The sequence below is a fragment of the Alosa pseudoharengus genome, unplaced genomic scaffold (genome assembly GCF_046254945.1).
Source record: "Alosa pseudoharengus isolate Yale_2024_CS ecotype anadromous, Long Island Sound unplaced genomic scaffold, YU_APseudo_1.1 YU_APseudo_1.1_scf_9, whole genome shotgun sequence".
Taxonomy (NCBI): Eukaryota; Metazoa; Chordata; class Actinopteri; order Clupeiformes; family Clupeidae; genus Alosa; species Alosa pseudoharengus.
The window spans coordinates 5,406,817-5,432,527 of record NW_027468881.1 but is presented as its reverse complement, the minus strand read 5'-3'; the positions used below and the strand labels follow the sequence as shown (position 1 = coordinate 5,432,527).

General features: G+C 44.6%; 1 protein-coding gene across 1 annotated transcript; it reads left to right on the top strand.

Annotated features, from left to right (window-relative positions):
- Window positions 1–1,522: 1,522 nt before the first annotated feature.
- lmod1a (leiomodin 1a (smooth muscle)) lies at window positions 1,523–12,372 on the top strand. The gene is made up of 3 exons (XM_076275748.1): window positions 1,523–1,995; window positions 6,668–9,244; window positions 10,529–12,372. Exons 1-3 carry the CDS (start codon window positions 1,762–1,764, stop codon window positions 10,553–10,555), a joined length of 2,838 nt encoding a protein of 945 aa, XP_076131863.1. The 5' UTR covers window positions 1,523–1,761; the 3' UTR covers window positions 10,556–12,372.
- Window positions 12,373–25,711: the final 13,339 nt, after the last annotated feature.

The following is a 25,711-nucleotide window of genomic DNA, read 5'->3' as shown; positions in this document are numbered from 1 at the left end:
ATGATCCTACACTTTTCATTTTGTGCAGTTTTGACCTTGTCAGCCAGAGATATTGTGATGAAAACACCTAATTTTTTGCTTTTTAATTTTTAACTAGGTGGCGCTATACATGAAATAAGTGGTAATGGGATGGGTTGACATGCCCCCTTAAGACCAACATACATAAAAAAGGTGGACCTCCTAGGCCCTACGGTTCTCGAGATATTCACAGAAAACTGTCTCCGGCCACCTACAGGCCAGTTGGTGTATAGTAACATAAAATAATTTATTGTGTGGCCCCCCATGAACGAAATTCCACGAAACTTGGCGTGCATTCAGAGGGTGTCATAATGATCCTACACTTCCAATTTCGTGCAGTTTTGACTATGTTAGGTCACAGATACCTGCGATTACAACACCTCATTTTTACTTTTTTGTGTTTAACTAGGTGGCGCTATACATGAAATGAGTGGTTATTGAATGGGTTGACATGGCCTCTTGAGATCAACATACCAAAAAAAAAATGGTCCTCCTAAACCCTACGGTTTTCGAGATATTCACAGAAAACTGTGTCTGCCCTACCCTCCTTTCGGGGGTCCAGTCCAGCGGGGGGGCTACAGATCAAAATGAAAAACGATGGTTCCATGCTATCCATGTGGGGTTACATGCCCACCAAGTTTCGTGTACCCCGGTCTTTCAGTGTCCCGGGACTCATTGACGGAAATTTGGGCATGCGAAAAAGAAAAAAAAAAAAAATCTGACTAAACCTATATGACCGCCGCTTCGCTGCGCGGCGGTCATAATTATTACTCTTTTGCTTAATAGGCTTTTAAACTTTATTTGAAACTATAATTTTGAAGTAGCCTAATGTTCATAGGCTACTGTTCATACTGTGGTTCTCAAAGTGGGGTCCGCGACCCACAGCCAAGGGGCCCGCAAAATAATTAGCTTTAAATTATGAAGTTGTAGTTTATCATTTCAACATGCAAACAGATGACAATCCTCTTCGCCAATAAAACAAGCACATTCTGTCTATTTGGCCCACCCACATTAACATTCATCTTAAATCACTTCACTTACAGTAGGTTGCGAAGAACCATTCCTATTGCTGCTTAGCTCGGCCTATTTTCTAACTGGATAGCTGATAAACGTCACGTAGAGAAATGTTTGTCAGTCCTCTCTAGTAATCAAGTGAGGCAAAATCAAAACTTGACAAAATACAAAGTTACACGCCTGCCAAATTACACGGCATAGTGGACCTGGCCACAACGTCAGAGAAAACATATGGCATATGCCTAAATGATGAGTAGCCTAATGAGGAAAATGTTCTCCCCCACAAAGGGGTCATTGGAACTTAAACGTTTGAGAACCCCTGCCCTAAATGAGAAGGCACACTGCGCACTGTGTAGTAGGCCTAAGCTATGCCATCTGGATTCAACTGCATTATTAGCCCACATAAACACAACGTCTTACAGCGATGATCAGCGCGGGGAAGAGTTGGGGGTGTACGGAGATCAGGAATGCCAATGCGCAGGATTGCCTGGAATGTCCAACGGAGCCCGCGCGCCGCGCGGTCACGAGAAGCCAGCCCAGCAGTGCGCTAGTGGACCTTTCACATCAGCTGTTGGTCCTCCGAGTGTACACATACACACCACACACACACGCACGCACCCACACTTACACACACTGACCTGGATTACCTACGCGTGGAACTGTAAAGATTAAGAAAGGTTAACCTGAAGTTAACGGGCGCGCAGCAGCCGCTTGTGGTCCGTTCCAACCATGTCCAGTGGCGAGGAAGACTTCGACAGCCTGCTGGCGACACTGTCACCAGAGGAGGTTGAGGAGCTGGAGAAAGAGCTAATCGTTATTGACCCGGACCCCAACGTGCCCGTGGGTCTGCGGCAGCGGAACCAGACGGACAAGCATCCCGAGAGGGGCTACAACAGAGAGGCGATGCTGGACTATTGCGTACGGGAGACCAAGAAGCTCCTGCGCAGGGAACGCTCAGTGGAGGTAATGCTAGGTTGCTGTGTGTGTTTGTGTGTGCGCGCGTGTTGGGGGGGATGGTGCCCGACTCGAAGTAGGTCCATAAAGGGGGTAGGCTATAACTGGTCATCGAAGTCGGCCTTACTGATTATGTGTTTTAGAGACTAGTGCTCTTGGAGACATCAACACGAGTTGTTTGCCAAAGTCCTATCCCAAACGTCCATGATAATGCAAAATAGTCTCAAAAAATGTGAATTTATGAGCGTGCTTATGATAATTGGGTCCTAGACTAAGACATTTACTCTGTGGTCAGAAGGACAGCTGGCGGCTCCCGCTTTGTATCACCTCCCTGTGAGAACAGGAACAGGTGAGCAGGTGACATGGACAGGTAGCCTAGGCCTGGTCTGACTACGCCCGCCCTCGTATTTGGAGCGGGCAACTGGTCCGAGAGCTTCTGAGGGAAATCTTCTAACTGTCAGCAATAGATCAACACAATTCTTAGACTGCAAAAAGGTTAGCCTACACTTATGCTGTGCATGGGCGGATTATGAACTTTTGGGCCCCTGGGCCCAGATGTATTAAGGGCCCCGCACTTATTGTCATATATGTGGGAAGGGGGGTTTGGGGGTCCTCCCCCAGAACATTTTTATTTTTTTTGATGTGATTTCCTGTATTCTGGTGCATTTTGGAGATGGCCAAAACTAAATTCAATCAGATTCATAGCCTACATCCTGATTTGTTGATATTGAGGCAATGATTCCATGCAAAGGCTTGGGCTTCAGGGCCCCCTGACCCCTTGGGCCCCTGGGCCTCGGCCCGGCAGGCCCGTGCAGTAATCCATCCCTGATGCTGTGTGTGTGTGTGTGTGTAAGGCTTGTGTCTTTGCAAGCCCTCTCTACTCATATCAGCACGGAGATTAGGCCAGGTTGTAAGATAATTTGGAGTGCAAGACAACATACTGTTGTTTTTGGCTGCTGGACAGAGATCCTCCACGTGGTGATTTGAAAGGGCGTTCCTCACCATGCCCTTTCTTTCGCGCCCCGCAGAGACCCTAACAACCTCGTTGACGGCTGTTGAAACGCAGCCGTTGCCAATCCCACTGAGGCGGCATTTAACGTGGCTCCGTCGGTGCATAGATGCCTTTCTAGATGTCATTATCTGCGCTGAGTGTCTGCGAAATTGTTTAGATAAGTGGACTGATAAGCGCCCCCTTGGACAGGTGTACCGCGACCCTGGAAACCTGAGCCCTGCTAGTAAGGCCCGTGGAGACACCGCGCGCTGTTTGTTTGAAAGCTCAAGAGAGGAAGAAGACGGAAAAACGCTGCACGCGAAATGTCAGTCGCTCGCTGGGGCATCATCACACTCTAAGTTGCCTGGCAACTCTGTCTTCACGCTCCACAGAAGCCGCGTGCCTCTGGGGGAGCGGGAAGAGGCCAGTTTGTCCGAAGCTGCCCTCAACACCGAAAGCTGTTTATCAGCAATTCAGCATCGCGGTTCACGTGTGCGCGCCGCTCCATCAGCGCCAATGGATGCCCGGGGGTTGTAGAACCACATCAGATTGTAGGCTATGGGCGGCTGGACAGGGCTGACCCCACAGGAGAAGGGAGATGAAGGCTGCATCTGTCAGCCCATAACAAGTTTGCCCATATCCACGCTGGCGCATTCACCGATGTGGCTGTTGTTTTCCTGTGTCAAATCAATAGACTACAACATTTGAACCGCGATTATTGTGGTGGAATGTTCTGATTGTTTGAATGGGACAGTCTCAGGTCGCGTGGCATTACATCAGAAGCGGTCGCAGTCAATGTAAGCGTGAGATAAAGTGATGAAAAGTTGCGCGCATTGCAGCGCCAGACGCGCGACCGGACGGAATTCTTCGGCAGGCTGCTCCCGCTCACACTGCCTTTTACGGACACATCTGCGAGATCTGAGAGTTCCTCAAACAATGGCGCGCGCACTCTCCTCTCTGGAGGAACTGCAATTAAAGTTCGGCTATAAATAGCTATGTGCACCTCGAAAACATGCGTGACCCAGGATCAGCCAAGCGAACGAGTTTTATGTAATGATTTTGTACTCAAAGCGAGGAGAACAAGTTTATAAACACAGAGAGTTATGTGGTGCTACTTCTAGACTATTTCAACCTCTGGGTGCAGCCAGAGGCCGAAGATGAAGAGACACACGCGCACGCATTCTGGCCTTGTGTCAAAGAGCTGTCAGAGTATGCATCAGACTATTAAAAACTTCAACTCCACGTGCTGGAGCCAAGAAGTGAACTGGGCATTGAAGCCACATCACACAGACTTCCTGCCGTCTGGGGAGCTCCTCTCAGCGGGCAGCACTGCAGACGGACTAGCCCCTCCCTACCCCTCTCTAGCCCCCATCTAGCGCCCCCCCCCCCTCCAGCAGCACTGCAGACGGTCCCCAACAGCACCCATTTAGCCCCCCCCCCTCCAGCAGCATTGCAGATGGGCCCCCAAGGGTAGAGAGAGGTGGAGGGGGGCTAAATGGGTGCTCATTTAGCCCCCTTCCACCTCTCTCTACCCTTCCTCTCCAGCAGTACCGCTGATCCAGGATCAGCTCCGGCCGTGGTCTAAAACAGGCCTCAGGCCCGGATCCGAGACAGATTAGATGGCAGGCCCTGTCTGACCCACATCTGCTGCTGTCTCAGGGGTCGTCTGTGCACTAGTGTGACACTCTCGTCTGGGAACTAGTGTGACACTCTCAGTGCATCTGGGCACTACAGCACGTCTGGGCACTAGTGTGCCTGTGCCACTCTCAGCACGTCTGGGCACTAGTGTGCCACTATCAGCGCATCCATCACTCTCTTTGGCCATTATAGAATTCCGAACCCTGAATAGACAAATAAACAGACTGACTGAGACAGGCTGGTCTTGGAAACTGTAGTAATTGTTTATGGCCCAGTGTCAATAAAATAAAACATCCATTATTAGATTGACTGAATGACTTGTTGGCTGAAAGATTGATGATTGGCATTGATGTGTGGTCTTTGATTGCTTGCTTGATTGATTGCTTGATTGAAAGTTGGATGGATGAATCTATGATCTATTTGGGACTTTGTCAATTGATGGGTGGATGAATTGATTGCATGATGTATTGATTGATTGATTGATGGATTGTGAGTGAGTGAGTGAGTGAGTGGGTAATTGACTTTATAAGTTACTGTGTGTGTGAGTGAATGATTGATTAGTGGTGGGTATATAAGATGAGTTATTGATTGATGTATTGATTGCTACATTGATGTGTTGATTGTTGTATTGATTGGTTAGTGGTGGGTATATGAAATGAGTTATTGATTGCTGTATGGATGTATTGATTGCTACATTGATGGATGTATTGATTGATATGTTGATTGCTGTAATGATTGTTATATTGATTGATGTATTGATTGCTATATTGATTGATGTATTGGTTGTTTAGTGGTGGGTATATTAAATGAGTTATTGATTGCTCTATTGATGGATGTATTGATTGATATATTGATTGCTGTAATGATTGTTATATTGATTGATGTATTGATTGTAGGGGTGTAAAGATTAACCGATACGTATCGGTATCCGTTTTTAACGTGTAAGATACGGCTACATCGATACGTGAAGCCCCATATCGGAATAGAACTGAAATGAACCGGTCGTTATATCGATTTACTTGTTACGAATCGGTTCACAACCTTTTCTGCTCGCTTAGACTCTCATTTACGTTCCAAGCAGCGCGTTCATCCCACGTCGTTTTTGGCTACATTCATTGCCCAAAGTTGTCAAATGACCTCATTACCCATACATCTACTGCAACTTAAGCACGTGACAACTCGCACTCGGTCGTTTGTTTTACAGTTTTTACTCTTTTGTTTTTCAAAATCCAGCGCAAAATTAAACACTAAACAGCAACGATAGTCTGTAGAGTATAGCCTTACGTTTGATGAAGGGATTTCCTTAATGTTAAATAATAATTTGGCCCTTGCTAAAACGATGCACAAATTATTAGCCAATTATTTTGTTCATATTCTCTCAGACTTGTGGCATTATATGTTTCTGCATTAGGTCTACCGTTGGAACAAAATAAACCCAGAGAGTTCATTGATATGTAGGCCTATTTTATTCTTGTAGGCTATATGAGAAAAGGCCAAGACTGTCAAGCACTGTTTCATTTTATTTCGGTATTGTCTTACCTCAACAAGGCTACAGCTCCATGAAAACAATCAGATATAACTCTATAAAATCTATAAAAACACCTTGCACCGTGCACCTTGAGCAAATGATAAAAAATCTTTTAGAATGCTTTCCATTCTTGATCTGCATCGAACTGCATCGAATCGCATCGAATCGTACTGAATCGTTTTTTATGAACATGTATCTTTTCTTGTATCGAATCGTGCCCATGTATCTAGATGTATCTCACAGATTATGGATGGATGTTTTATTTTATTGACACTGGGCCATAAACAAAGATTCACACCCCTAATTGATTGCTATATTGATTGATGTATTGATTGTTTAGTGGTGGGCATATGAAATGAATTATTGATTGCTGTATTGATGGATGTATTGATTGATTGATTTATTGATAGATGTATTGATTGATATTTTGATTGCTGTATTGATTGATATATTGATGGATGTATTGATTGCTGTATTGATTGAAATATTGATGGATGTATTGATTGCGTGTCTCTGGGCCGTAGGGGGAGGTGAAGAGTGAGCGCAAGGCGGAGCGACTGCGTCGGATGGGGCGGAGCCGAGGGCGGAGCCTCTCACGTAGCAGCAGTGTGGAGGGGGCGGAGCCGGAGGGGGGCGGTCAGGAGGAGGCCAGCGCAGAGAATCGAGCTGACGAGAGAGAGCGCCCCCTGGTGGCAAACAGCAGCAGCGCCACCTCCCCTAAGAGACTGAGGAGGACGGAGAGCAGAGAGGGGAACACGGAGGTGCGGACCGATGGGGGGAGCAGGAGGGGAGAGGAGGAGAGGAAGGGAACGAGGGAACACAGAGAGGAGTTCAAGAGAGGAAGAGAGGACTCGCGATCAAAGGGTCTGACCTCCAGACTAGAGGGAGACACAGAGAAAGAGGAGGAGGATGACGAGGATGTTAAGAAAGAGAGGGAGAGAGAGAGAGCAATGGAGGAGAGGAGGAAGAGAAGAGGCTTGGTGTCTAAATGTGAAGAGGAAAAAAGAGAAGATAGAACCAGCCAGATGGAGGAGAGGAGGAAGACAGAGAGAGGAGTGGAGGAGAGGAGAGAGAGAGCAATGGAGGAGAGAGGAGTGGAGGAGAGGAGAGAGAGAGGAGTGGAAGAGAGGAGAGAGAGAACAATAGAGGAGAGGAGGGAGAGAGGAGTGGAGGAGAGGAGAGATAGAGGAGTGGAGGAGAGGGGGGAGATAGGATTGGAGGAGGATGAGGAGGTGAAAAAAGAGAGGGAAAGAGAGAGAGCAATGGAGGAGAGGAGGAAGAGAAGAGGCTTGGTGTCTAAATGTGAAGAGGAAAAAAGAGAAGATAGAAACAGCCAGGTGGAGGAGAGGAGGAAGACAGAGAGAGGAGTGGAGGAGAGGAGAGAGAGAGCAATGGAGGAGAGAGGAGTAGAGGAGAGAAAAGATAGAGGAGTGGAGGAGAGGAGAGAGAGAGAAGTGGAGGAGAGGAGGGAGAGAGGAGTGGAGGAGAGGAGAGATAGAGGAGTGGAGGAGAGGGGGGAGATAGGAGGTTTGATGAAGAAAAGAGAGTGGAAGAGAGAGGAGAAGAGAGAGGAGAGGAGCGAGGAGAAGAGAGACAGATCAGAGGAGAAGTCAGGCAGACTGGGTAGAGAGAAGAGCAGAGAGGAGAAGAAAGTTGAGGCTAGAGACAAGACGAGAGAGGAGAAGAGAGAGATATCAGACGAGCGCTCACACAGACGGATCAGAGAGAAGAGCAGACAGGACAGTCAGGAGGTGGACAATCAGAAGAGCTGTAAGAGCTGCCCACCCAGCAGAGAGCCTGAGCAGGAGGAGGAAGAAGAGGAGGAGGAAGAGGAGGAGGAAGAAGAGGAGGAGGAAGAGGAGGAGGAAGAAGACAAGGAAGAGGAGGAGAGTGACGAGGCCTCCAGCATGTTCGATGGCCTCCTGGAGAGAGTCCGAAGCAACGACCCCGAGCTGACCGAGCTCAACGTCAACAACTCGGACGCCATCCGCTCAGACACCCTCCTGCAGATGGCCGAGGCCCTGCGCCGGAACACTCACGTGCGCTCCTTCAGCCTGGCCAACACGCGCGCCAATGACCACGTGGCCCTGGCCGTGGCGCACACGCTCCGCTCCAACGCCACGCTGGCCAGCCTCAACCTGGACTCCAACCAGCTGACCGGCCGCGGCATGCTGGCCCTGGTGGAGGCGCTGACGGAGAATGCGTCGCTGACCGAGCTGCGCTTCCACAACCAGCGGCACATCTGCGGCGGCAAGACGGAGATGGAGATGGCGCGGCTGCTGAGGGACAACGCCACGCTGCTCAAGCTGGGCTACCACTTCGAGCTGGCCGGCCCGCGCATGACCATGACCCACATCCTCAGCCGCAACATGGACCGCCAGCGGCAGCGCCGCCTGGAGCAGAGGCAGGGCCAGGCTCGCAGCCAGAACCAGCCGGGCCCGAGTGAGAACACGCAGCAGAACACAGCGCAGAACCAGAAGACCCAGCAGAACCTGCAGAAGCAGCAGCACCTGCCAAAACAACAGAACCTGCAGCAGAAGCAGCAGAACCTGCAGCAGAAGCAGCAGAACGTGCCAAAGCAGCAGAACCTGCAGCAGAAGCAGCAGAACGTGCCGAAGCAGCCCTCCCAGACGGGCCTGGCGGCCAGGAGGTTCCTGCCAGCAGAGCAGAACTCAGTGACGCAGAAAAACGAGCAGCAAACTCCGCCACCGGGTCAGAACCTGAGCCGGGCCCAGAGGCCACCGGCGTCCGGTAAGGCGTTCGGTGCCGTGGACACCTTTAGGCAGAAGTTCTCCCATCAGCCCAATCACATGGACAAGCCGGACCCCCCGCCGGCCGGTTCCCTCCGCTCGACCTCCACCAAGCCCCCGCCCGCCCCCACCCCCCTGGGTAAGGATGGAGCACGGAGGGGTGTGTGTGCGCCCCCCGCCCCCCCTCCCCCTGCACCGGCGCTGGATGTGCAGGCGCTGAGGCGCTCCCTCACGCCGGTGTCCCAGAGGAGAACCGAGAACCGGACCGGAGAACCAAGAACCGAGAGGAACTCCAGAGACCAGCTGCTGGCATCCATACGCAACAACGGCAACATGAAAACCCTCAAGAAGGTGCCAAACACACACAAACACACACACCCATATTCCTACACACACATATACACTTAACCAAATACACGAACTATAGCAATAGCAACAACACACACACACACACACACACACACATACACACACACACACACACACACACACACACACACACACACACACACACACACACACATAAACACATAAGGTGCATTCTGTGCAACAGTTTTAAAAACACAGTTCTACTAACTACTAACTGGAGAGGCTACATCCCCTACTGAAGTTGATTGACAACCTCATGGTATCAGGAAGCATTAAAAAAAAGAATCAGCGTTGTTAATAACATTTCTCCTCATCTGTCCAGAAGGCATTTGTAGCGTGACAGTAGCCAAAGCTAATTTAAACAGAAGCTAAATTATTTTTAGTGATTTTTAAAAATGGTGCTTCAGCTGCCTAGGCATACACACACACTGTCTCTCTCTCACTCACACAGACTCACACACACACACACACACACACACACACACACACACACACTTAAACTTATGTAGTATACTTAAACACCTGTTGCATACTTAGACGTATGTAGTATACTTAAAGATCTATAACATACTTAAACATCTGTTACTGAAACACCTGTCGCATACTTAAACATCTGTAGGATACTTACTCATTTGTCACATACTACTATACTTCATTGTACTTAAACATATGTCATATACAGTACATAAACATCTGTTGTACACTTAAACATTGTTAGCTTACATAAACCTCCGTCTTATATATCGGTAGTATAATGTCTGTCTTATACTTGAAAATCTTATATACTTAAATGTCTGTAGTATACTTAAAAATCTGTTATACACTTAAACCTCCTTCAGCTATGCTGCTGTTGGTAGAGCAGCTTCCTTGGCTTCCTTGGTAGTCAGAGTGTAAGGTGTTGTGCTTCCTTGGCTTGACTGGGTCATGGGAGCAGTGGTAGTCAGAGTGTGGCGTGTTGTGCTTCAGCTCTTAAAAAAGAGTAGGAATTGGTAAACAATCCTTATCTCGAGTGTTTCCCAGAACAACTCTGTCAGGAACGCAGCTTTCAGTTGAAATGCCTCCAGATGGTCCACCCAGTTCACCCTGCCCTGTGTAATATGTGTGTGTGTGTTTATGTGTGTGTCTGTGTGCACGCTCTCCATCCTATATCTCTCTCTCCGTATCTCTCTCCTCTCTTATTCTTTCTCTCTCTTATTCTCTCTCTCTCTCATTCTCTCTCTCTCTCTCTTCTCTCTCTCTCTCTTATTCACTCTCTCTCTCTTTTAGGTGGAGGTGCCCAAGTTGCTGAGGTAACAGCAGACAAGGCAACCAGGAGTGGACCAGCCCAGCGGGGCAGAAAGGACCCCTGGCAACACCCCTCATCTACCCCTGTGGACTCACTGATGCCCCAGAGACTGTGAAGTGATGTGATGTGAATGACGCCTATGAGTGAATGAATACTCTAGAATTCTCTAAATGACTCTAGACTGTTCTGGAATGACTGTGACTGTTCTAGGCTCTCCCTGGAGGAAGGGAGGGGGCTTTTCTTATCTCCATGAGGCCCACTCCCTTCCTCCAGTCTGGTGAGGTGTGCTGAGGTGAAGACCAGTGTGTTGTGAAGGATGCGAACCCATCCACAGGTTGGGCTCATCTCGGAACCGCTCTGGCCCAGAGCGACACCAGAACTGGCCCGGCTCCACTCCAGAGACACACTCTGCCGGCACAGTAGTCTCATGGGCTAGCATGTATTTACATTCTCCTGATAACCAAATCTTTCCTGATTGAAAAAAAATAATGAATTCTATTTTAATGGGTGGCTGGAACGAGCTGGAATTTGGGAGTTTCTCAGATTTTAAGGGGATTTGAAGCCAGACCTGGCAACGCTGATGGAATGTTAGATATATCAGGTGTCAAATAACACTTTCCTGAGCAGCCTGAGTGCGTGAAGAGGAGGGCAGCAGTAGAACTGGGTGAATACCCCTCAGCAGGGCAGTACAACTGGGTGAATACCCCTCAGCAGGGCAGTAGAACTGGGGGAATAGAGCTCAACAGTCTCGCCCCCCTCTGATTCAGGAAGTAAGATTCTAGTTAGATTCAATTGTTTTCCATTGACAACTAGATTAAAAGACATAAAATCGTAACCATCCATGGTAGACTCAAAACCAGCGATTGTATATGCTCTTATAGACGCCAAAAGTATTACACTACCCAAAATCCTTACATTTAAAAGCCGGTAAAATAAGAGCCTTTAATATGTAGAGATCGACGTTGCCATGGAAATGTTTATGCCTTAAGTCTCACCACTGCAAGTTTGTTTACTTGCTCGAAGTGCCAAAACCATGATGGAGGAAGTGGCAGTCACAAGCGATGGGTGGGCATCCGATGAAAACCTTTAAAAGTTGAATTTACTCAATGTAAACAGTAGGAAGTTAGTCATCTTGTTGTCTTACATTCAAAAGGTGTTAAACTATTATTATCTGGAAAATGTTCAAAATGTAACATTTTTGCAATGGCTGATGGGATGAGTAGTCTCTATGCTCGGAAATTAAAATATGTACAGTCTTGTACCGTAGCCTTTTTTTTTTTAGTTTTTCTGCTTGAAATGATATGTGTTATGATTGTGAGTGACATCGTAGCTGGTCAGCCTAAGGCATGGTCTAAAACTTAGAGATTTAGAGATTGGAGAAATAAATGGGAAACTTACTTCCTGAAACGGCGCTCTCTCGGAGGAGGGGCGGGACTGTTGAGCTCTACTCCCCTCAGACTGAAGGTCCCTCTCTTTTCTCCTGGAGTGTGTGTGTGTGAAATGTCCTGAGAGATGGGGAGTGTGTGTGGGGGAGTCATTTATTCATGGAAATGTTTCATGATTATTTTTTTATTGAGCTTTGCTATGTTACAGTCTTAGAAAGTAGTTGGATTCACACATGTATTGGTTGGGTGTGGTGAGATCTCACTGAGTTACATTGCGCAAAAGTTTTTTTTTTTTTATTTGTATTAGTTTATTCATTCAAATTGTTTGTGCAACCAGTGTGTGTCTGTTTTCTCACGAGATAACCCACTCACTAGTGGAAGAATGATGAGAGTGAACAGATTGGGAGCATGTTTCCTTTTCCAGTGTTTGTTTGTGATGAGTTTGCATTTGGATTAAACATGTGACACACTGGTTCAGTGTGAAGTGGGTCTTGTATGATGTGGTATTGTCACACACACACACACACACACACACACACACACCACTCCTCTTAACCTCCTGGTTTGTATATATTGCCAGGGTAATCAAGTGTATCATAACACAGTGTAGGCCTTAACAGAGAGGTCTATAACAGAGCTGACGCAGTACAGGCAGGCCCAGGTGAGTGTTTGTGTCTGTAGCTGAGTCTGAGTAAACAGTGTGTTCTGGAGACAAGTGTGTGTTTTCTGTTTGTAGAGAGGTGTATGGGTAATGTATGCATAATGTGTGTGTGTGTGTGTAATGTATGTATGTGTGTGTGTGTGTAATGTATATGTATATACTGTATGTGCACATGTGTGTGTGTGTAATGTATACATGTATGCCTGTGTGTGTGTGAGTGTGTATAATGTATGTATATATGTGTGTGTGTGTCGGTAAAGTGTGTGTGTGTGTGTGTGTGTGTGTGTGTGTGTGTGTGTGTGTGTGTGTGTGTAGTGAGGGTCTGACTCAGGCTTGTTTAGGTGTGCTCCAGTCTCTCCCTCCTCATATACCCATATATGGAGTGGGCTCAACACAGCAGCACAGCGGCACATCTAAGAATAATCCTGCCGCTGCCCGCCCAGCTTAATGAGCAGAGAAAGAGCAGCTGGCCACAAGGGGATGAAGAGGGTGTGTGTGTGTGTCTGTGTGAGAGAGAGAGAGGGTGTATGATAGAGTGGTAGATAGTGAGAGAGTGTGTGAGTGTGTATGTATGTAAGAGAGACAGGGAGAATGGGTGTGTGAGGAGTTGTGTATGTGTGAGAGAGAGGGGAGACTATCTGATCTACTTTGGATAAACGTGTCTGTCAAATGAATTAATGTCAATATAAATGTGTGTGTGCGCATACACGCATAATTGTGTGTCTGTGTCTGTGCGAGAGAGAGAGAGAGAGAGTGTGTGTGGAGAGAGAGAGAATGTGTAGTAACTGTTTATAAAGTTTGTTTATGTGACAACAACAAAATCCATTGTGACCAGTGAATCATCAGAGATGTGAGAGTCTGAAATGTTCTCTGAACAAAAGCAGACGAGAGTAGAGGCAGCAGTACAAGGGTGAGGGAGAGAGAGAGGAGTGTGTGAGAGAGGGAGGGAGGGAGAGCGAGAAGGAGTGTGTGAGTGAGGGAGGGAGAGCGAGAAGGAGTGTGTGAGTGAGGGAGGGAGAGAAGGAGTGTAGGAGAGAGGGAGGGAGAGGAGAGAGGAGTGTGTAAGAGGGAGGGAGGGAAGGAGTGAGAGAGGGCGAGAGAGGAGTGTGTGGGGAGGGAGAGAGGACAGCCTGACACACACATTTAAACACACTGAAGTAGCTACGCAGGTATCTCCGTATCGCCATGGTTATTAGACGTCATCTAGGTTCCACTGTGCACGACTAATTTCCCCTTGCAGATTGAGGAATTTTTTGGAATTTTCCCCCCCCATTACATTGTTTTGCAGATTTTGACTAATGAAATCTAGCAACCATAGCAACCATTACCTACAATCTCCTTTTTAAGTTTTGTTTTAGCCGAGAGTGATTCATAACAGACCTTACACTGTCAGAGACTTTTAGTTGATGCTGAACTACAAGTGAAAGTCATCCATTTAGAACATTGTGTTCAAATAGCCTACCTAATTGAACAGAACACTTTAAACAGACCTACACTAAAATAAGACTAGACATTTTGAACAAAACACACTGAACCTGAAAACACACACACTTGGATCATTTGATAGTAAACAGGACAGTGCTGTTGGAGGATAGCAGTCTTGTACCATCCTTGTGCAGTGCATTCATTAGACCACAGGGGGGCAGTAGACTCTACAACTGCGGACTGTTTGGTGTTGGCGGGCCAATCCAGTAGGCTCAACAGTCCTGATGCCTCTCTGCTGTGTTGGAGACACTGTTCTAAACCACTCCGCCACCACCTCTGTTCCAAACGACTGTTCTAAACCACTCCACCACCCCTCTACTGTTCCAAACGACTGTTCTAATTCACCCCACCACCTCTGTTCCAAACTACTGTTCTAGATTACTATTCAAAACCACCCCACCAGAGCCATATAAATATCAGGCAGCACAAATAGAAACCAACTCTTTCTGATGCTGTAAATAACCACTGAAAAACTCAGAGGAGAGCATGTAAGACTTGAGGTTTACCGTAATCTCCCAACTATTAGCTGCGGTTTATACATGGATTTTGCAAAATTTCTTCAGCTATGAGGTTAATACTGGGGGCAGTTAATATGGTATTAATATGGTTTTGTTTTTTTAACTTGCATAAAACACTGTCCTGCGGTTTATACACAATGCAGCTAATATACAGGAAATGACTGTACTAAGAGTAAGCAGGGGATGGACAGGACTTGGGAAGTGTGATTTACAGTTTACCAGTCATCATATCATACTGATATGCAGTGTGTGTATCCGGTTTGTATTTACAGTCAAATATTAGTGAGTTTGTGGTTGATAAATGCAGTGCCACCGCTACCACCACGCGCATCACACGCTGTGTGTAGTGCACCAAGGGTTGTCGGGGGCACCAAAACTCAGTCAAAGAATATAAGTAGGTTTACTTCAAACTGCTTTTCATTCTTCCCAACGTTTACAGTGTAAAAATGCAGCAACAGCATGTTTTATGCAATGACGATATGGGTCCTCTCAATCTCCACTATGCAGCAGATTTCAACGTTATGCTACTCATTTTAATTGGGAACGCATCTTGAGCGCACACGAGAGACAGGGGTAGAGAGAGAGAGAGTTGCAGGTTCCAGCTGCCTTGTCATTTGTTGATAATTGCTATCTCCTTTTTGATATAAGAAACTTTTTTAAAGGAAATCCTAAAGGCAACAAAGACAAGGCTAGAGGAGACTTGGGAGTTATCCGGATCCCACTACTGACCATTTATAAACTGCGAGCATGGCCGTATTTACCACCATGGTCATGTCCTCGGTATTTCTTTCCTTAAGTTCCGTTTAATTTATTACAGTTTTTTTCAATCGCTAACAAGTGCTTACCCATACTTCAGATACTTTTTCTAAACTCTTAACACAGACTCACACCTACAAAACACAATTGGCCAAATGGATAATTTTCTTCTCAAAAACACTTTTGTATATACTAACTCTTCATTTCAAAATAGAACACATCTTTTTCTGCACACATTAACTTTACCAAAACACTAGAAATCTGACTCAAAATGAAATTACTCTGTCAAAGAATAACACTTGTTTTCACTTCACAAGGTACATGCAGTCAATCAAAGTACACCAGGTTTCAAAATACTGGCTATTGTTGACATTACAAAAACTGAATAGACTTTTATGTTTCAGTTTTACAGGTTTTGCATGCAAAACATGCTCTATCGACCGTTTTTACACTAAATTTATTGGTGTGTGTGTGTGTGTGTGTGTGAGTGTGTGTGTGTGTGTGTGTGAGAGAGAGAGAGAGAGAGAGATAGAGAATGTTGACAGTAACAGAGGGAGACAGGGAGATGTGTGTCATTAATCACGTTGTCCTGTAGCACCGGGACGAGTCGGGAGGAGTTCACACATCCATATTGTGTCACACACACACACACACACAAACACACACACACACACAGAGAGAGATTGTGACTACTCAAATGCATCCGAGCACTGCAGACAGATCACATCAGTAGCGTCTCACTAATCCTCAACAAACACATTTTAATTCGCCTTATTCACCCGGCGGCCAGAGTGAGGCTACACGGTACACTTGCAGATGGTGGTAATGCACTCCGTTTGCAAACTGACAAAAAAAACTACTGAAGAAGAAGAAGAAGAACAGGCCAGCGAACCCTTCTTCTTTTTTCTGTGAACTTTTTTTTGGCACATAAAGACAAACCCAAAGATTCCCAGGGCCCCCCAGAGCATCACTGAGTGGAGATCCCATGATAATGTGTTCAGCAGCACCAAGCTACCAAGGAGAGTGCTGGGATGTGATGTGTGGTTTGGATGCTCTTTTTAAGAAATGTCCTTCCACACATGCACAGGCACACACACACACAGACGCACACACAGACGCCTGCAGGCACGCATGCAAGGGAATTTGGGAAGTGGGCTTTATGTTCTTTGCGGAGCAGGTGGCCACACCATGTGGCGGTCATCATATCATACTGATATGCAGTGTGTGTATCCGGTTTGTGTTATTATTTAAAATATTCTAATTGGCATTAAACATGCATAAACAATGATTACTCGTGTCAGTTTCAAATTATTCCAGAGAAAATGGAAGGGTACTACAAATTAGGCCACGACTACATTAACACATAACAAGCAAAAGCCACTTGATCTGAATGCTTTTCACTCTCTCTTCATAGTTCATGGGCTGAAACCCTTGAGATGACAAGTTGAATTCGGAGAACCTGATTGAACCTGATGCTGATTTCTGTTTGACTGAATCTGAATTTCTCTCTAGTTCAGACAGGAGTCCTGACGGCACCCATACATGTGTCTGGAACTGAAGGAGGAAGAATGGAATTAACATGCCCATATCCAGATCAGCACATATACACACCAAAGTACTTCTGCCGGGAGCCGTGTGGGTGGAGTGATGCTCTTATTACATCAGGAAAGGATGGTGACGGAGTCACAAAGGGAAGATATTTTGCTTTGGACATCACAAGTGCAAGGATCTTCTCAGTGACCATCAGGAATCTGCGGTTGGGTGATGCTGGAGTTTACTACTTTGGGCTTAATCAGTGGGGGTCAGACACTAAAACCAAAGTGGTGCTGACGGTCAGTAAAGGTACGTCACACTGCCCCTCACTGCTGTGGAGCCCCTCACTGCTGTGGTGCGCCAGCAGTCTGTCACACTTTCATGACGCTTTATCATCATAGTGCACATCAACATCATGCTCACAGCAGCACTGAAATAAACTTCTTCCTCCTCTCTGCTTACTGCTCTTCCTTTCTGAAATATTCAGCTCATCCTCCTCTTCATCCTCCTCTTCTTCTCCTTCCTCCACTCTGCTTACTGCTCTTCTTTACTGCAGTAGACCCGACACACACACACACACACACACACACACACTTACTGCTCTTCTTTACTGCAGTATACCCGACACACACACACACACACTTACTGCTCTTCTTTACTGCAGCAGACCCGACACACACACACACACACACTGCTCTTCTTTACTGCAGTAGACCTGACACACACACACACACACACTTACTGCTTTTCTTAACTGCAGTAGACCCGACACACACACACACACACTTACTGCTTTTCTTTACTGCAGTAGACCCGACACACACACACAGGGGCGCAGCTACCCATTTTTGAGGGGTATGCAACAACAATATTGGCGCCCCCCCCCCCCCAGAAAAAAAACACAAACAACTAAAGCAAAACAAAAGGCCAATCATTTACACTATTACTGTGCATTAGTGTCTATTGAATATGTTTTTAAAGAAATGCTGCCAATTTGATGTTTAACTTGATGTTATACTTGATAAGTATTGATAAATGGTGCATTGCCACTTCAAGACAGTCTAAACGGTTCTCATAACGTCCTTTTGCCAGCTATTGCTCACCATGGATAAGGCTGATAGCCTTGTTTGTTTGCACCACATTGACAACACAATATTAAGTTATTACAAGGAGCCTTCATTGTTAGGATATGGAAACATGTAATGAGTTGCTGCTAGCATGACATTTCTGTTTGCAGTTGGCCATTAAAAGTGCAGTATGAGCATGGTAGCCACCTAGCTATCTGAATGGAATAGGCTATGTTTCAATCGGCATTAGGCCTATGCTTAACAAACGTTAGTTAGTCTGTTAACATTCATATTTGCAAGCCTCCAAGTACAGACGTCATCACTTTAAATCCTACCTGTTGCCTTTCACCGTCCACTTATTTAACTGCTGTTGCATCTCTTGACATGCCATCTCCTTCTCCCTTTCTTTTTCTATTTTTAGTCGTCAACAGCTTTTTTTGCTGTATCCATCTTTTTCCATAGACGGCAACTCGCTACTCGTAGGCCTATCTGCTCGCCCAGCGTTCACGGCGCCCCCACTCCCTCTTCTATGTCAAAATTCTATGATGGAATCTTATGAGATAGGGCGCCTACTCTAGCCTGTTAGTCCTCTAAAATGTTATAGAACATTGAGAAAATGTTGAAATAATTTAGAAATGGACAGCAGTAGCTACATATAGAAAATACCAAATATATTATTATTTTTTTTTACCATCGCTTTGGTGCCCCCATGGAGCTGTGCCCCTATGCGCCGCATATAGCGCATACCCACTTTTTGCGCCACTGCACACACACACACTTACTGCTCTTTTTTACTGTAGTAGACCCGACAGACACACACACTTATGTCAATACAACACTTTCACATGTACATGGATTCACTCAAATGCATTTTAACTCCCACAAATGATAAAGGTAAAATAACTGAATTGTGATGCTTTAAAGGATAATTCCTGTATTTAGCACTTTGAGTCTCTTTTCTGGTTTGTTTTGGATGAACCACTCTAGTTCATCCAAAACAAACAAGAAAAGGGACTCAAAGTGCTAAAAACCGGAATTATCCTTTAACTCCCACAAATGATAAAGGTAAAAGAACTGAATTGTGTTGTGCTGCTTTAACTCCCACAAATGACTCATCTACTCACTTGTCACTTCTACAGCTCTGTGGTATGCAACTCAGCTTTTCTTGTTTCATGTGTGTGTTGCTTATGAGTGAGTAATCATCCGCTCTTCATTGTGAAGCGTTATGGGTATCTAAATAAAGTACTAATACAACAATCACAGGACAACAATCCCATACAAGCAGGACAACGATCACATACATGCAGGACGACAATCACATACAAACAGGACAACAATCTCATTCTAAAATTTCTAAAATGTATATTTCCTTCCTTCCCTTGTTTTATTCAGTAGAGCCACCGACGTTGGGAGGAAGGACTGCTTAAAACGGTTGCTCTTATAGCTAATGGCCCTAAACCGCTTCCCTGATGGCAGTAGCTCGTATTCGGTATGGAGAATATGAGTTGGGTCATCTAGAATTTTGTGTGCCTGTTTTACCATCACTTTTTCAAAAATGGATTGAAGGGATGGGTAATCTCTTCTATTCATTACCTTCATCGCTGTTTTTACTAATCTCTCCACTTTCACTATACTGTGAGTGGGCCAAACCAGGCAGCCATACTATATCTAATTAAACTTTCCAATACAGCATTGTAGAAGAGCAGTGGCGGTTCTAGGATTTTTCTGAGACAGGGGCCACAAAGGGGCCACATCATACACTGAGGGGCCAAGAACCGGTCAACATCCATGCACAGAAAATCCCTTGTTCAGTATGGCAGTGGTGTAGTCTACGTGATATGCAGGACTATGCAGTACACCCACTTACTGTAAAAAGCATCACCATCTCAGTATACCACTTAAAATAGGCAAGGATAGGTATTAACATTTGGGGTTGATCACATGTATACCCACTACAGCTAACTAGACTACACCACAGCAGTAAGGTGCATACATTTCACCAGTTTTACCTTGTTCAAATACTTTTGCTAAAAACTAAAAAGCCGATATAAATCTTAACAAATGTCCCATTTATTTATAATAATAGCATTGAAAACACAATATATAAAACTAAAATATAATAAACACTTCAGCGGAAATGCATTGATATTTTAAACAGAAATCATACATCATATTTGTTCAATCACATTCATTTTTGTTCAATTGGACAAGTTTTACTTCAACTCTTTCTCCTTTTGTTGATAAGAGAAACCACTTTCACTGCCAGTTTGCATACATTTAAACAAACAAGCACACACACACACACACACACACACACACACACACACACATAGCATGTGAGCAACAACTACATCATATTTACACAAATGTTTTTTTTTCAACAAATATTTTTACAGTGGTCTGAATTGGAATGGTCTTTGAAGCCACCGTCTTGCTTCCAGTTAGAAAAGCCTGATTCTGATTTGAAGACAGACGATGGGGCATTTGGAAGCGAAAAAAATTACGGAAGGGGTAGCAAAACACTAAAGATGGAATACTCCAACCATTTGAAGTCTTTGTATCAGAATTCATTGAGTGGCCTCTTCCTATTTCCATGTTGTATCTTGCGGAATACCTTTGAGAGAGGTTGCACAGAACCATCTGCTCTATAATGGGAAATGTCTGGAGAGAAGAACATGAAACAAGTTTGAGTAACTTAATTGTTATTAACTTTCATAACCCACTTTCAACTTTTTTACCTTTTAACACCTACCTAATGTCATGATTACATTATATTAGTGGTGTGTAAGTCTTTCACTTTAAGAAGGAGAGTAACTTGTGTCCGTGTCTTTAGGCTATTATTTGGAAATGAGATGTGCATATGAGGATGTAAGTCAGGATGTTTGCTATTTGATTAGTTAAAATAAATAAAACCAAACAACTCGAAGAGAACCTGTCTTGGATCGCAGAGAAGTCAGAGAAGTGTCATGCAATGTTCATTTCTGGTGAGCACTTGACAAGCAAACATGACGTGAGCTTACTGATGGCTAGAAGCAGGGGCAGCGCCAGCAGTTGAAAACATTCGGGGCTTAGCCCATAGAGTCCAAACAGCACTGTCAACATGGCGTTTCTAAAATGAATGACAAAATACGCTCACTGTAGTGGCAATAGGAAATAGCATCGTACCATTAGGAGCAGCTATGCTTGGTGACTGGTGGTTCTGAAGACTGTGGGTTGAAGTCACCAGCTCCAATCTCAGCCTGCACCATCCCAGTCTGTAGGTGAAACACTAATGCGTGCCGCAAAATCCATACTTGTATTCAGCATGTCGTCTAGCAACTGTAAAACCAGTTATTATTATAAAAAAAATCATATAAAGCTTGAGTGAATAGGGTAGAAAATGTAACCAATTTATCTCAATGAAATTCTCCTTGTCCTAACACTTTCAGACAGAATTCATGCGAAGCCCATGAATCAAATAAACTCAGAATAGTGGTTAATAACTTTGCAATGATAGCTCACATTAACTCTACAAAAACGTAGTGTTAGCTAACGTTACACCTCAATTAGGCATGCATTCTCATGAGATTTAAGGTTAATGTTAGCAGCTGCTAAACTTGTTCCTCAACCGAAAAAATTGAACTTTACTTACATTTGGTAAGGCGCACTGGCGCATGTAATACTATTAATGTTGGACCCCAAACAAACAGGATGTCCATTTCTCTGCAGTGACATTTCATATAACACCATTTCAAACACTTCATACATTACCGATACCTTTCCATGCATAAAATCTATCAGCATGCTAACAATGAATTCAAACCTGAACTCAAGTAACCTAACGTTAAGTAACAGTTCACTGACTAAGTTAATGTTAGCAGCTTGCTGCTGCTTCATAATTGACAAACCTAACAGCAACAAATAAACGTCCTTTTCACATATTAATGATAACCAACATAGAGATTTGTGACTCACCAAGAAACTTCTGTGGAGGATGAAACACCATTGATCGGTTCTTCACGTTAGCTGATACTTTTCTGGTTAGCCAAATGTATTCTTTCTTTCGTGCACAGACCTAAGCAGTTCGCTGTGTGCTTTAGCTTTCAAGCTTCAAAAGGTGCGTTACTGCACACAGTTGTTTGGGAATGGAGTTCTCTGATCATCGTTCCCAACGAGTTTGACACTTATTGATGATTAATGGTACAGGGGCCATTCATGGGGCCAATGAGATTTCAGGTGGGGCCAGGGCCCCTGTGGCTCCGCCCCTAGAACTGCCCCTGTAGAAGAGTATCATAATGTTGGTACTTACACCAAACAGTCTCAACCTGCGTAAGAAGTGTAGTCTCTGGCCCAGCTTGGCACAAAGACACTCTGCCTGCACATTCCAGTTTAGTTGATTGTCAATGTGGATTCCTAAGTACTTATAGGACACGACTTGCTCAATTTTTATGTCTCCTATAACAACAGGGTTATGGGATCCCACTTTCTTTGGGTCGAAGACCATTTCCTTGGTTTTTGCTGTATTAAGTTTAAGATGATTTCTCTCACACCAGTTCCGAAAGGAGCTGATTTTGTTAAAATACGTTTGGAGACTGTCACCAGTTTTTAATAAACTAAGAATGATTGTGTCATCTGAGTATTTGATTATATAATTATTTTCTTCTCTGCTCCTGCAATCATTAGTTTAGAACGTGAACAGGATGGGTGAACTCACTGCCCCTTGTGGTATCCCTATGCGTCCGGATTTTGCATCAAAGCGTGTTATTTATTCTAACTTGCTCTGTTGTTGTTGTTGCTGTTGTTGTTGTTGCTGACTTGCACAACATATTCAATTCCAATGACAGTTAATTAATATGTGTGATAAGCTGTTTATTGAGTCTAACATGCTCTGCAAGACACCATGACAACAGATAATGGTAACCAGACATTGGTAGGATATGATATCTGCCATAACATGTTTATTATCTGTTTGTGACAGTCTTATGACAGAAGTTCAACATGTTTGTTGTGTGGTTTTGTTATTATGTTTACTGAGGGTTTGTTTACTCTTTGCTTATTTGTGTTTTGTTATCATGTTTGTTATCATGTTTACTGTTTGTTTGTGTGTCAGCTCCAGCACCAGTGTCTCCTCCATCCACCACTTCACCCCCCACCCATCTACAGGATACAACCAGCAGCACTCTACCCCCTACAGGTACACACACACACACACACACACACACACACACACACACACACACACACACAATCCATCTCCAGGACAATACAACCAGCAGCATTCTACCCCCTACAGGTACACACACACACACACACACACACACACACACACACACACACAATCCATCTCCAGGACAATACAACCAGCAGCATTCTACCCCCTACAGGTACACACACACACACACACACACGCACACACACACACACACACACACACACACACACACACACACAACCCATCTCCAGGACTACACATCCAGCAGCAATCTACCCTCTACAGGTACACACACACGCACACACACACACACACACACACACACACACACACACACACACACACACACACACACACACATGCACACCTTAGCCATTGCCATAATAGATCATGTTCATTCTGTTTCACCATCATTCCTTTCATTCGGATACACATTGCAATAGATTGCAATAGCCTATTGTTATAGTCATATAGATTAGAGTAGCCTATACCTATAACCATATAGATTAGATTAGGCTATAGCTATAGTCAGTGGCCTAACAAGCCAATGGTGGGCCCAGGTGCGAGAGCGCTACGCGGGCCCCAAACCGACGAACTTTGGCCCAGGATGAATTAGCTCTGATACATGCAATACACATTAAGGGTGACTTCAATTGTTTATGAAAAGGGTCTGAGGCACCGAAGTACTTTAGTAGTTACAGATTACAATTTCAAATAAAAAACACACACCTACATATCCATTACATGTAAAAACATTAAAAAATAATTTTATTAACAGCCTGCAGGCCAGGGTAATCTAATATTACTGCATTAACATCAACTCGCATGGAATTATGGGAACACTCAATGCGCCTCTTCAACCCTCTGCTGAAACTGCAAGCGTAGATTGCTTGCTTATAAATTCGCACTGCGCAGAAACAAAACTTAATGTAGCCTAACTTATTTAACCGTCCAGAAACCAAATAAAATCATTCATATGCATACAATCCCCAATATGCGTGAATTAGGCCATTAGAAGAAGGCCATCTTATGAGCCTTTCGTTGTGCAAAATCGTCAACGATGTTCCCAATATTTAATGCTCTGGCTCTCGTATTTTCAATGGACAGGATAGCTAACCCACGGAGCCTCTCCTGCCCCATGCTGCTCCTTAGGTATAGGTCTTAATAAGTTTGAGTTTGGAAAAAGATCGCTTAGCTACAGTCACAGGCAATGTCAGAAACAACATGAGTACACACTTCCCCGAATGTGGATGTTACACTGTCATAATCTACCACCAGCATTTTGGCAAGTTGAAAAATAGATGACTTCTGTGAAATCTCTGCTTTAAAGCAAGACCTGAATGAGAGGAGTTGTGTTGGGAATGTCGGTGCAATGTCCCTGCTATAGGCCTAATGGTCTGACAAATGTCTTGCCTTTTCAAGCAGTTCATCATCACCTGCGAGTTGAAGGGTCATAGGACGTAAAGACTCAAACACATGACAAGTTTCCCGCATACTTGCAAATCTTTGGGAGAGCTGACTGATTATGATGTCCAGAGTTGCATTAAATACCTGCACTTTGAAGTATCTCTCTGCATTGGTTAAGCGCTCATCTTCCGATAGATCGTCAAAGTGACGCTTCACTCTCCGTGCTCTAACATTCTAAAGTTCTAAACAAAAAAAAACAAAAAAGGAGGCAGGGCGGGGGTAGCGACGGGCCCCGGGAGGTCACGGGCCCTGGTGCGACTGCACTTGCTGCACCTATAGTTACGCCACTGGCTATAGTCATATAGATTAGAGTAGCCTATACCTATAACCATATAGATTAGATTAGGCTATAGCTATAGTCATATAGATTAGAGTAGCCTATACCTATAACCATATAGATTAGATTAGGCTATAGCTATAGTCATATAGATTAGAGTAGCCTATACCTATAACCATATAGATTATGTCTCTGCATCTTGTTTGTGTTCTTGTTCATAAATAATCCATCTTTCTGATTGTGGTTAAAACTTCTGGTTCTGGTTTTCGTTAAGACACATGTGATTATGTTGGAGTAGGGTACAGTTATGACGTAACACATGTGATTATGTTGGAGTAGGGTACAGTAATGATGTCACACATGTGATTATGTTGGAGATACAGTACAGTAATGATGTCACACATGTGATTATGTTGGAGTAGGGTACAGTTATGATGTCACACATGTGATTATGTTGGAGATACAGTACAGTAATGATGTCACACATGTGATTATGTAGGAGATTGGGTACAGTAATGACGTAACACATGTGATTATGTTGGAGTAGGGTTCAGTAATGATGTCACATGATTATGTTGGAGTAGGGTTCAGTAATGATGTCACACATGTGATTATGTTGGAGTAGGGTACAGTAATGACGTCATCATTCTGTAGCTACGTGTCTATAATTTACACATCATTCTGTAGCTACGTGTCTATAATTTACACATAATTCTGTACGTGTCCGTAATGTACACATCGTTCTGTACGTGTCCGTAATGTACACATCTTTCTGAATGTGTCTGTAATGTACACATCTTTTGTGTATATGTCACACATCATTC